The sequence below is a fragment of the Centrocercus urophasianus genome, unplaced genomic scaffold, assembly GCF_019232065.1.
Source record: "Centrocercus urophasianus isolate 14NV4802_14NV808 unplaced genomic scaffold, USGS_Curo_1.0 seq_33, whole genome shotgun sequence".
NCBI lineage: Eukaryota > Metazoa > Chordata > Aves > Galliformes > Phasianidae > Centrocercus > Centrocercus urophasianus.
This window is the reverse complement of record NW_024884900.1, coordinates 136,298-148,625: the sequence shown is the minus strand read 5'-3', so window position 1 is coordinate 148,625 and position 12,328 is coordinate 136,298. Positions and strand designations below refer to the sequence as shown.

The 12,328-nt window shown below is 41.2% G+C and overlaps 2 protein-coding genes and 1 long non-coding RNA gene across 3 annotated transcripts; 1 reads left to right on the top strand and 2 right to left on the bottom strand.

The window, feature by feature from the left end:
• Positions 1-2,456: 2,456 nt before the first annotated feature.
• LOC122166361 lies at positions 2,457-5,857 on the bottom strand. The gene is made up of 3 exons (XR_006170783.1): positions 5,319-5,857; positions 3,832-3,992; positions 2,457-3,468 (listed from the first exon to the last, which is right to left on the bottom strand). It is a non-coding gene; the product is annotated as an uncharacterized LOC122166361 (long non-coding RNA).
• A 130-nt stretch (positions 5,858-5,987) lies between these two features.
• MED31 (mediator complex subunit 31) lies at positions 5,988-9,277 on the top strand. The gene is made up of 4 exons (XM_042830082.1): positions 5,988-6,070; positions 7,130-7,207; positions 7,856-7,952; positions 8,622-9,277. Exons 1-4 carry the CDS (start codon positions 6,061-6,063, stop codon positions 8,812-8,814), a joined length of 378 nt encoding a protein of 125 aa, XP_042686016.1. The 5' UTR covers positions 5,988-6,060; the 3' UTR covers positions 8,815-9,277.
• Positions 9,278-9,979: 702 nt separating this feature from the next.
• On the bottom strand, positions 9,980-12,250 carry TXNDC17 (thioredoxin domain containing 17). The gene is made up of 4 exons (XM_042830083.1): positions 12,047-12,250; positions 11,189-11,270; positions 10,855-10,930; positions 9,980-10,213 (listed from the first exon to the last, which is right to left on the bottom strand). The coding sequence occupies exons 1-4, from the start codon at positions 12,186-12,188 to the stop codon at positions 10,145-10,147; spliced, it is 369 nt and encodes a 122-aa protein (XP_042686017.1). The 5' UTR covers positions 12,189-12,250; the 3' UTR covers positions 9,980-10,144.
• Between the last annotated feature and the right edge of the window lie 78 nt (positions 12,251-12,328).

Sequence of the window (12,328 nt, the reverse complement as noted above, 5' to 3'; positions counted from 1 at the left end):
CAGCTGAAACTTCCCTGAGAGTAGCCCCTTAACCTCAGCTGCCTTCCACTGTCTCGTTTCAGAGCTTACCCTTGACTCTTTTTGTCATAACTGTCTATATATGTGAACTAGATCAATAAGAGCAAATCATAATATATCACCCTAATATACTGGAAATGTCCCAGTTAAAAACAATCCTTTGAGAATTCGTACTGGGAGATTTACCCTTGTCTAATAGGTATTCAGATATATAAATATTGACTTTTTTCCCTGCAGGTGATTAGGGCCTAACTATTAGAGTTATTTTCTTCTTCATTTTGGACTGATAGGAGCTGATGATGGTCAGCATTCTAGGAGTTAATGTGACGCACGTGTCCTTCATGAAACACCTCTCCAGTCTTTGCTAATTTATGTATATCACTGCAGCTGTTATCTCAATTGTGGAGTTCTTCCATTGCACTGCATTTTAACTGATCTACCTGCAGACTGGTACCTGCACAGTATCATACAGTTAGGGAGAAGGTCAGGATTCTCTGCCTCCTGAGAAGCTTTAAGGAATTAAAATTACAAGGGTGGTTTTTTCTGCCTCTAGCTTTATCACCTCTAAGAGTGGGAATCAGAGGATCAGAAAAAAGGCCCTAAATGTTTTGGGAGGCATAAATCCTAGGAGGCAAAAGTCCTAGGATGGTTTTGGTTAGAAGCGGCCTTTAAGATCATCTAGCATGTTAACTGAACCACTGAGCTTGGTGTCAGCTGCAGACTGGCTGAGGCTGCACTCAATCCCCGTGTCTCCCAAAAGATGTTAGCACTGGTCCCTGAGGAACACCGCTTGCCACCAGTCTCCACATGGACATTGAGCCACTTACCGCAATTCTCTGAGTGCAACCATCCAGCCAATTCCTTCTCAAGCAAGTGATCTGTCCACCAAATCCAAAAGATAAATAAAAGTACATGAATTGACAGTGGTGACTCTAATCCCAGGTGAACAGATATTCATTGCGTACTCTTTCCCTTTAGTTTTTATAATTACTTTTCTGATTCAAGAGAAAGGTCATCCCTGGATGCTAATCTTGCACTAGATTTTTATCTTTTCTCTTGAATTTCCAAAGCAAATTGTAGAGTTAAGGTGGTGAGAGACCCAAAGTCAGTTAAGGAAACGTGAAGTATTCTATTGATCTCAATGTGCTCAAGAGAAAGAAAAATAATCAAGGAACAAATCCTGGCACATCTGCTCCTTTTGTTCTTCCAGTGGTAGAACAGGAGGTCTGCAAGATCAAACAGTTCTGAAATTATTATTATAGGAAGAGATACAAACGTTCCTTAGTGTTCTCTACAAACATGTACATTAATTTTTTATCACTATTATTTTTTTTAATGTAGAAAGTAGCCTAGGAAAGAACAGATTCAAAATACAATAGGCTGCTTTCATTAGGCTTAAAAAAAAACCTCAAACAGCTGGCAAACAGGTTATTAATTGTAACATAGGAGCAGGGGGCCAAGAGAGACTGATGAACTTATCCCAGAGAAAATGGGATTCTATAGCGATTATTAAAAATATTTTAATTAAGATTTTAACTCTGCAATATGGCAAGAAATAAAATTGAACCAACACAAGTAACACATCAAGGTGTGTTTTACACTGCTGTGTAATTATTCATAAGCTCCAGGTTACTTCACATTATTTAAGTATACATGGACATAGTCCATTCTAGTGTAGGCCTGATGTTCAGAGATTATAGGACTTGTCTACATGAGTTATATTTAGATTTGCTCCCTAAGGAGTTCAGCATTTTTGTTTGAATAAGTGCTGTACAATCTTAACTGTAAGTATTGACAGGCTGGCTAGCAAGCAACTAAAGAAGGGTCTTATGTTGTTGCCAAATATTTAGGCATCCATGAAATTGTAACTATTTGTATACCACCTTTGCAATGACCAAGAATTAAAGTTATTTTCATCATGGGTGGATGAGCTTGTGGGTGAATTTGTATGGGATATTTCAAGTTTTACTTGCCAGCAGGAAAGAATCCCACGAATCATAACATTTTCATTACCAGAGACCTTGTGTTTCTAGCACTCTTTTCTTCAGCTATAAAAGTGCAATACTATTTCAAGTGCAGCTGTATATTCCTGTACAAGATCAGAAGAATCCAGTTCTCTTGATTCTCTCAAATCAGGCAGGTGAGATGATAATAGAAAAAAAAAGAAAATCCAAACAATTGATTTCTTGTTTTTTTCTATTTAGCCACAACAATTTCACTAGCATGACTCATTTTTATCTAAATATTAATACTTATGTCTATCAGCATTATAGACCTGATGGCAGAAATAAACAATAATAAATTAGTGGAATTAAAGACCCTGTTCTCTTGAATAAGAGGACTGATGGGCTAGCAGTACTGCACACTGGAAATGCTTCTGCTAATAACAATTATCTGAATAGTGCATGTGGTTTAGCACTTGTCCTAAGCATCCTTAAGTCTAAAGCTCTCTGGGATCTGGATTTCCAGCAGAGGTTACAGCAGTTTGGCCCATTCAGCATTTCTGGGATGAACAAGTTGAATGTGCATGATCTACCAACTTTATTTTTCTAGACAATTATGCTAGTGCTCTTCCATTCCCCTCAAAATTTCAGGAAAGCTTTGAGGTTTTGACCCCCTTCACTAGGCAAGAATTCAGTCTATGAGCTGTCAGAGAAGCTCTGTGCAATAGTCTGCTACTTGTTTCTGTTGTTCATGTCTGGAAATTGGGAGGAGGGGGATTAAAATGTATTTATCAGTTACAAAACCTACAAAAGCAATTTATCTGCTGTTTTGGTATAGCCAAATCCGAACAACCTAAACTAGACATCCAAATTTCAGTTAGACATCCAAAATTTGGTTAGTCAGTACTTGTGCATGTGGGGTGATGGTGTGCTCATCTAGCTCTTGAATTTTAGGCTGTTATGGAGGAGAAGGTCACATTTTCAAACTTTGTCGTCAGTTGTGGAGCCAGGATGCTTCTCTATTTTTTTTTAAATAAGGTCCCATATTTCTTGGCTCACTACAGAATTATTTCCTTAAAGCACCTTAAAATTTTCTTCAAAATGACAAGCAATACCTTGTGAAGATGTTGATTGCAGTGTTGTTCTAAAGTTCAAATCATATTGCTCCTTACAAAAGGCTGACCTCAAAGTTATCCGTATTGTGCATGTCCTAAGAAGACTGACATTTCTAACCAGTTTATTAAAGAAAAACAAAATGCTTTCTGAACATTTGCCTTTTAGTTTGGAATTCTTGGCTTCATATTGGCCTTCTGTATATGGAGGAGTACCATAGTTATATGAGTACACATTGCCAGGTCTGTAAACCACAGACATCCAAGTCTTTTTACACCTTTTTGCCAAACTTACTTCTTCGCTCAATGGAGTTTAATAGTCTTCAAATGAAGACTGTTCTATGGTGACTGTGATAGGTTCACTTCTGAAAGGTGTTACCTGCCTATTACTTGACCTAAAAAAACAAACAAACAAAACCCTGGTGAATAGTTAAGCCTTTAACTAAATATGCTCTAACAATTGTTTCAGTGATAACTATGATCTTGCTTCTATTCAATTGTAATTATAACACTGGAGTAAAAAAATTGCAGAGTTTGTACTGGCTGGGTATATTTATAACATAATGCTAACATAATGCATGCTCTGTTCTCTGTTATTTAACTCTATTTGAAGCAGACTACTCTCCAGTCTGCAAAATTCTGTATTACATTCTACGAGTAAGATCTTTTAAGATGTCATTATCCATGTCAATATAATTTTGCATTCTACAAAAAAAGCAGATGTCTGAGGGTCTAAGCATCGGGCATGAAGTACTTACTGTTCAATGAGATCGTTGTTTTCAGTTGTAAAGCTTTCCTGAACATTTTCTTTTTGATGCAAATGCACTGTACTGTGATATCATAAACTCTTAGCAGTGTCTCACTTCCCAGTTTTCATCTTCAGGAGCTCATAGCACATCATACGAGACTCTACTTTCTCCTGTGTATAAATATATAATTCCTAAATATATAATTCATAAGGACATATCACAAACTTGATTTTATTGTCACCTACCTGATGCTGTCTATAATTACTACTGCAGCAAAGTGTCCTTTTTTTGAGTGTAATTTTTAACTTTGAATAGCTTTATTTGCTTCGGGTACAAAACATTATCTAGTCTGTTTGTTAGCCAGTGTCTGTTTTATACCTAGATCTACTATTAGCATACTCTCAAAATGCTTTAGGAAAACAAGGGTTCAGTGCCAGTGCTCAAACACAGAACAATAGGGATAGCAGTTTAACTCCTAGAAAAGGAGAAACCGAGACTGTGATGTTTTGATTTCATGATGATAAAAAAGACAACTCTTGGCTAAGATATGAATTTTAATCTCTTCCCTGAAAGTCTGACTAAGCTAATATTTAAAAGCATAAGTCAGCTTTTCCTAGAGAACATTCTTAGTTTTTGTAGTATAACTCTAACTTTCAATTTTGTTCCTAGTTTTGATGGCCAAGAATTGAGTTCTGTCACTTTACTCTGGCAAACCTACATAGTAATTTAATTCATGTGACCAAGCCTTTCTTAGGATTCTCTCCTCTGAAGTCAGTCTTGGGAGATAAATCACATTCCAGAATAGCACTGCAGATGCATGGGATCTGTTTGATCTCTGCTTTTAGACGAAAGTCTATGTTTACTGGGGAGTGACTGGCTAATTTTGCTATAGTAATGTTAGTATTCACAACCACTAAAACCTTGTTAAAAAAAAAAGAAAAGTCCTATTTTATTAAGGAAAGTAATGCAGAAGTCTTTTTTAGGCAGCCTTATAACCTAATTTCTAGTGGGGCTAAGGGGGAATAATTACACTACACAGAAAGAGATAGCATTACAGAAAAATGCTAAGACACTGAAAATAGTTTAACAACTGAAAAGCGCAAATCACAAAAAAAAAAAAAAAGAATTAGTCAGGATTCATGTTGAGTCTGTGTAGTGCATACTGGTACACAAGTGTCTAATAATGCAATGCAAACCCTACCAGTTTTCTTTTTAACCAAGATAGGAAAATTGAGTGTGGGACCCCAACCATAAAGGCAGCATTAGGAATAAACTTGCAATCCGAGTGCTGGACTCTTTTCTAGATGCAACAGTGCAGTCCTGTTCCACGTTCCGGTAGTGTTTGTTTAATTGGTTTCACTATGATACAACTTTTTAATGAATAAACTGTAGAGGTTGACTGAAATCAGCTTACCATAGGTTGCTATGGGAAAAAAAAAAAAAAAAAAGTCTAACATGCAGAAAGAGTAAGAAAAGCAAAGAAACAGCAAACCAACCAACAACTGAAAAACAGCAAAACAGGTCTGTCTGTCAGGAGCGATTCCTTCTATTTCCTTCTGATTTGGAAATGTTCAACAATGGCTCATCCAGCGCAAGGCTAAAATGAATGTTCCGGGCATACAGTCCTCTTTTACCTTTCACTGCTCAAGCACACACATGCCTAGAAAAAAAACTGAATGCTGATCCCAAAGGTACCTTCTAATGGATTTGGAACTGTATTGCCTGTCTGGTAACAGCTTCCTTTCAAAATAAAGGGGAAAAAAAAAAAGTTACTCCAAGTTTTGTTTTTTTTTTCTAAAGGTAGTTTTCTACACAATGCACGTCATTAAATCAGTGATGTTAGAGCATGAATAGCTCAGATTGGAATATGAGGCCCTCCTGGGAGATCTTCAGCACTGGTTTGCTCATGGCACAATCATGAAAACATATGTCCAAAAATCGACGGGAAAAAAAAAGAGGTCTTGACGCCACGTCTCTGCCTCCCAGAAGAGCTACAGCAGTGCCAGCAAGTTCCAGGCCCGTGTCCCGCAGCCGACGTGGCTGCTGCCGCGAGCCGCCGCCTCCATCGGCGACATCCGCTTCCGCAGGCCCGGCCGCGCGGCGCAGCTCGTTGCCAGGAGACGCCGCCGCCTTCCCAGCTCGCCCCGCTGCACCGCCCGCCGGGCTTCCGTCTGCCGACAGCGGGCGTTCCCGCCGCCATTTTGAGCCCGGGTGGGGGGCGCAGCCCGGCTGGCCGCCATGGACACAGGTGAGCGGCGCGTTGCGGCGCGGCGGGCGTTGGGCAGGGCGAGCGATGCTGACCAGGGAGAGAGCGCCGGTTTGCCCCGTTGGAGTGCTTCGCGTCGTTCGCGGAGACGCCGCGGCTCTTCCCGGACGCCGTGGCAGCGGAGGCACCCCACGTTGCGTCTGTGGTCGGGGAGCTAAATCTTTCATAGAGACCCGAACGGTGGGACGGAAGGGACCTTGCAGGCCGGCTTGTTCCAACTCTGCCGCGCTGGGGACCTCCCGCCAGAGCGCCTCCGCGGGGCCCCTTCCAGCCCGCCCTGATGCACCTCCGGGCGCGGGGCACCACGGTTCTGGGCCGCCAGGGCCTCGCCTCCCTGCCAGAAAAGAATTTCTGCCTGACATCTAACCTGCTTTTTTTTGTTTGTTTGTTTTTCGTTCCCCTTGTTGTTTTTAGTCAGGGTGAAAAGTTAAGCCTCCATCTTCTTTTATAAGCTCCCTTTCCATATGGAAAAGACCACACTAAGGTCTCCCTAAGCCTTCTCTTCTCCAGGCTGAGCAAGCCCAGCTCCCTCAGCCTTTCTTCATAGGACGGTAGAATCGTGCTGACCCCTGGATATGTCACCCGTGTCCACTGTGCGCCATTAGTGTGAGAACACTGCAGGATTCTCACTGAAGTGTGACATCTTTGTACAAAACAAACAAAAAAGGCAGCCTCACAGTAAGCATTTCTTAAATTATGTGCAAGGAAGCTTTCAGTGAGCTGTTTGCAGTACTCTTTACTTACCTTCTCAAATTTTCCTTCTACCAATACCTGGTCCCTTTCTCTTCCCTTTATTCTACATGAAGTTAGAGGGTATTTCTGTTATTTGCATCGTGTTTAGTTGTTTAAAGCACCAACAGCACACATATTAACATGGGCCCAACACAGATTCATGTAATAGAAAAGACTGTGCTAAGAGAACCCATATTACTGCTTTATCTCCTCTCTAAATGTTTCTATTTGTATGGTGCAAATTGAGAAACTCACTTCCAAATCTATCACGTGGGTCCAGTTTTTACTTTTTTTTTCTCACCTAATCAGATGATACAGGAAATCGACTTCGGTTCCAGCTGGAGTTGGAGTTTGTTCAGTGCCTAGCAAATCCCAATTATCTCAACTGTGAGTACTTAATGTCAGAGTCCTGAGAAGTTAATATTATTTAACAGCTTAATGATTACAGAATGATTACAAATAAACAGGGGGGGGAGGAGGAGAAAGGCTAAACAAAGAAAAGGGAAGAGTCTTTAACAGGATAAAAGCAGTCCAAGAATGCTTTAATTTGTCCAAATTTCAAAGGTGAGGTGGAAGAGGGAGGAAACAATACCTTTAAAATGTGAAATAAATATTTATTGAAATAAAATGCATCTGTCTAGTGGAGAACAAGTTCACATCTGTAGTAAAAAATAAATAATATTAATTTCAATCTAAGAAGTACTCTTTTAGCTGAAACCAGAATTTAACTAATAGTAATAATAGTTTCAGGTAGAGTACTTAATTTCTTTGGTTTTCTCTGACAGTTTTGATGTGTCAGAAGTTCCTGTTTTTGAAAACTTTTCACATCCTTGTAAGAGTTATATGCCAGAGGAGATGAGACCAACTCACCATACTTAGAATGTTGAGATACGTTTTTTACTGAGTTGTAAAAACTTGCAGTGATAAAACTATGACTCGCGTGCCTCTTTTGTACAGTTTTGTGAGTACATATTCATGAACTTTGGCAAATTTTTCATATTTCTATAGCTGACAATTCCTTGTCTGTTATTTCAGTTCTTGCACAAAGAGGATACTTCAAAGACAAAGCTTTTGTAAACTATCTTAAATATTTACTGTATTGGAAAGAACCTGAATATGCAAAATACTTGAAGTAAGTATTAAACTCCCTTAGGTTTCTGCATTTTAATGATTTTTACCTTCTGTTATGCACTGTAAAGTACCATGTCCATATTTGATTTCTCCCTGCAACCAAAACCTGCACTGTGTTTATATGCAGTATAAATTTTCCTGTTTCCTGTAGTCTGGAATAGACAGAATTAGAGAACGTTTCACTCTTGACTTCTGCGTGTAATTTGCCTTTTGCAACCTTTATCTGCACTTTGTATCTGCTTAAAACAAGATTACTGAACATCATGGGACAAAACTACTTCAGCCCACTAAATGCATTCTGAGAGTGACTTTTGCACTGTTAGTACCTACACAAAGAATCATTTTTCTGTTAATGTTAACACTCTTTCAGAGTTTTTGAACAGTTTTTGTTTACTTCAAATGAGCTCTGGAAACAGCTATTCTAGTTAATTTGTATTTGTTTTAACGAAATCTAATCTTTGGAAAAGTTATTCTAATCAGGTATGTTATGCACTTTTGTTATTAGATTCCATGTTTTCTGGCTTTGTAGTTACTGAAGATATTAAGTTACACTGCATATGTACAGCCCTGTGTTTCAGGTACTTGCATAAATGACTAAAATAACGAACTGGAGAGATACTGGAGACTCCAGCTTTAGTGTACCTTGTAAAACTCATTTTTTTAAATCCAGGTATCCTCAGTGTTTGCATATGTTAGAGCTGCTCCAGTATGAACACTTTCGCAAAGAACTGGTAAATGCTCAGTGCGCTAAGTTCATTGATGAGCAGCAGATTCTTCACTGGCAGCACTACTCACGGAAGAGAATGCGCCTGCAGCAAGCACTAGCAGAGCAGCAGCAACAAAACAACACCTCTGTAAAATGAAAAGCACTTGGAAGAGCGATGATAGTGTATACTTCGCATTAATCCAAGCATTTACAAGAAAGGAATGAAGTCTTTTGTAGGTTGTGCTGTGTGTATACACTTACTGTGTGATGTCAAGTGACTTTGTCTTTCACCAGCTTGTAACATGTTTCAGTCTCCTGTTGTAAAAATCTACTGCCATTTCTTTTGTAGCATGGGCAATCTTGTTAAGAGTATTACGGTATTTGTTCCTTTTGAAAACCAAGCCTAATTTTTGAGGGCACTGACATTGTTGTATCAACAAAAAACGTAGTTCAGAAGTTTCTACAGTGCAGGCATGTTTTGTGGAGAACAATGATATGTCTCCGAGCGTCATGACTAAGATGTACTGCTCTTTATGAGCAAAGCTGAAGTGATTATGGTTGTTGCACAAATTTGAATTTGTAATTTTCTGCCTGGAAACGAAGCTGAGCTATTACTTGTCCATTCTGTTTACTTGCTTTTTTTGAGGGTGTGGGCAGGGGTGTCTTAAGAATTCTCTTCACAATGTATTTTAGAGACAAAAAAATGAAGTGTGAAGAGATAAGGACTACCAGAGTGGAGCAAAGACGGGTAATGAGAAACTTTAGTGGAACAGAGCTATGGCCTGTTTTCTTAGGTTCTGTTACAAAGAAGTTGTAAACACTTGCAAAATTGAAGAAACGTTTATCATGCCTTCTTGTATAGCTGTTAGGTTGTTGTTTTTTTCTGTAAGAATGTAGATCACGGTAGCTGTGAAGGATTTCATTTTCATATTTCAGATTGTGTTCATGCTGTATTCACATTGTATTTCATATTCTTGTAGGAGTAGGTGCGGCAGCACCGTGACAGGGAGACTGCTAGCCCTCACCTCCTCATACTTGGTGCTGAACAGATCAGCCGTTAAACATTATATTAAAAACTTATCTTGACAGCTTCAGCAGCTGCACAAAATTAGCTTCAGGAAGAAAAAGTATTTTCTTCTACCGCTCTTCTCCACCTCCCCCTCATCCACTATTAAAAGGTCTAACTTAGTCATTAAGTATTACTGTTAAGTAAAAGTAGGCTACCACCTTGGTTTGCATTTTGAGCTTGGCTTCTTTGTAAAGAGACTTGGCAGACTAAAATTTATTTCAACGAAGAAAAGAAAACTTTTTTGTTGCAAGACTTTAGTGAAAAGGTTTGAACCTAGAATTTAATGACATTCATCTTGATTAGACAAAAGTAATTTACCATGACAGTTTGGGGGGGAAAAAAAAAAGTGAGGATTCCAGGAAAGAGCAATGCAATTAACAAGACAAACATCTTCATAAATGGTTGACTACTGGAGGATTTAATCTTCAGTAAACAACATACGCACAAGATCTGCTTTAAAACATTCTTCTTCAACCAACTTCTGCGGCTGAAAGAAAAGATGTTTTTAGGAGTAATTAAAAAATCTGTTCTAGACTAGAGCTATTTGCCCCTAATAGTATTAGCCATACCACAGCAACCGTTATTGCTAGATGGCAAGTGGGAGTTGGTGTGTGGAGCAGAAAAAGCAGTGTAAGGATAGATGAAAAATGCCTGTGTGTTTTCTGTTCTTTGAAGCATTCCTACAAAAGTAACTTGATTTAAATAGTGGGTCCCAGTTAAAACTTGGTGTGGTATGTAAATGTTTTCGTTACATAGGAGAGTACACAAGAGTGAGAGCTGTAGTCTGTCTGAATTAGGAGTATGCTACACACAATCCTACTATAGTCCTATAATCCAGCATTTGGAGTTCTTAATACTTGAGAAGCTGTAAGTCAGAAAACTGACAACATGTTGCTAAGTACTTAGCCTACCCCTCAAACAAGATGTGTTAAGTGTATGTATTTTATTTGATAAGTTCATTACAGAGAATGTTCGACAGGAGGGAGGTAGTTCCCTGAGAGAAAACTAATCTGAACTAGAAAGAGTGCATGGATAAGAGTGGAAAGGTGTCCCACACTGTCCATTCTCCTGAAACAAGAGAAGGTATCAGAAAACATGTAGACCCACAGCATACAATAAATGACTTACTGTTCCGTATTTAAGTAGTGTAGGCACTCCTGTTAGTTTCAGATTCTTCCTGAATTCATTGTTAGGATCTTTCCAGCTGTTAGCAAAGAGTGTAGTTACACAGAACTTGTAAAAATACAGTTTGAAATTCGACTGTTAAAATTCTTTCAAAGGGATGATTCTGCCTCCCACCTCCCCATCTCCTTGTTAGAATAAGCATGCAAGTAGTCCACTTAAGGGAACTGTAGACCTCTACAGTCACAGAACTAATTCAGTTGTTAGTACCAGCAGGTTAGTTAACTTCCAGGCCAGGAAGAGCTAAGAAATGTTTGTTTGCATTAAAACAGTTACTTACTAGGCTCTGTCTCCAACAAGACAGTAGATGAACACTGATTCATCAGGCATGTTATGAAGTTCGTTCCTCACAACTGGTTCAGCTAGAGAGTAATTTCTCAGTGTTAATACACCATGCTACAGAATCACGAGCATTTAGTCTGACCTGCAGTGCTGCTATCTAACACTGTCTGCTTCGGGCAGAGATCTATGCTGTTTCACGTGGTCATCCATAAGCACTGCAGAATGCATACTGTCAATGTGAAAGGGACTGGCCTTCGCACGAAGCCCAACTGCTGCTCTAACAAGTCAGAACATGCGGTCTGCTGACTGGAGGAGACCGAGCAGAACAGCGGCAAGCTGCTGCCCTGCGTAATCCGGCAGATACGATCCTGAAAGTTCAGTGTGACGCGTTCTGAGGACCTGCCTTTGTATTCCATTCCCGAACACGGGTAAGTTATTTCTGCCTTTTGTTAGGCAAAGCAGAAGTAGATTCATGCAAGATTTACATCGAATTCTTTGCTGAGACAGAAAAACCATCCTCTGTGCCAGCCTCTGCTGACCGGCGTTACGTCCCACGCGCGGGCGGCTCGGCACTGCAGCAGCTGCGGCAGCTCCCGGCCACAGCGGCCTGCAGCGACGGCCGGATTAAGGACAAGGGTAACCGCAGCGGGAGACGGCAGTCCGCGCCCGTCCGCGCGCTAAGAGGTTCGGCCTCCGCGCCGCGACCGCCCGGAGTGCCCGCCGCGTCCCCCACGAGGCCGCCCAGCGCCGCTCCGCCCGCCTCAGACCAACGAGAGCGCCTCGCGCCGGCGCCACGCGGGCCGAGAGGAGGCGGCCGGAGTTCCTGGCGGAGCCTCCGCACCTCCCCGGGCCTCACCAGTCACGCAGTCCGGGCACCAGCTCCGGCCCTCAGCATCCTTGTCGCCGCAGAAGAGCGCGAAGATCGGCCGACCGTGGTAGCGCTGCGCCGTCTGCACGAATTCGCCGTACCCGCGGACCTGCTTCTCCTCCCAACCCATGGCGCCTGCGGGAAGCGGCAACCGAGGGCGGGAAGGCGCGGCCCCGTCCCGTATGCCGTACTGCGGCGCCGCGCTCCTTCCCGACAGCCTCGGCGGCGGCGGTCGCCCGCAGCGAGTTCGAACCGCTCCGCCCAGCGGGC

Coding starts and splice junctions, on each gene's coding strand:
- TXNDC17 (XM_042830083.1), bottom strand. CDS start 12,188: ATGGGTTGGGAGGAGAAGCAGGTCCGCGGGTACGGCGAATTCGTGCAG. Junction 10,931..11,188: donor CTTGTTGGAGACAGAGCCTA/GTAAGTAACTGT, acceptor CTTTGCTAACAG/CTGGAAAGATCCTAACAATG. Junction 10,214..10,854: donor CACTACTTAAATACGGAACA/GTAAGTCATTTA, acceptor CTTTTCTTTCAG/CCGCAGAAGTTGGTTGAAGA.
- MED31 (XM_042830082.1), top strand. Junction 7,208..7,855: donor AAATCCCAATTATCTCAACT/GTGAGTACTTAA, acceptor CTGTTATTTCAG/TTCTTGCACAAAGAGGATAC. Junction 7,953..8,621: donor GAATATGCAAAATACTTGAA/GTAAGTATTAAA, acceptor TTTTAAATCCAG/GTATCCTCAGTGTTTGCATA.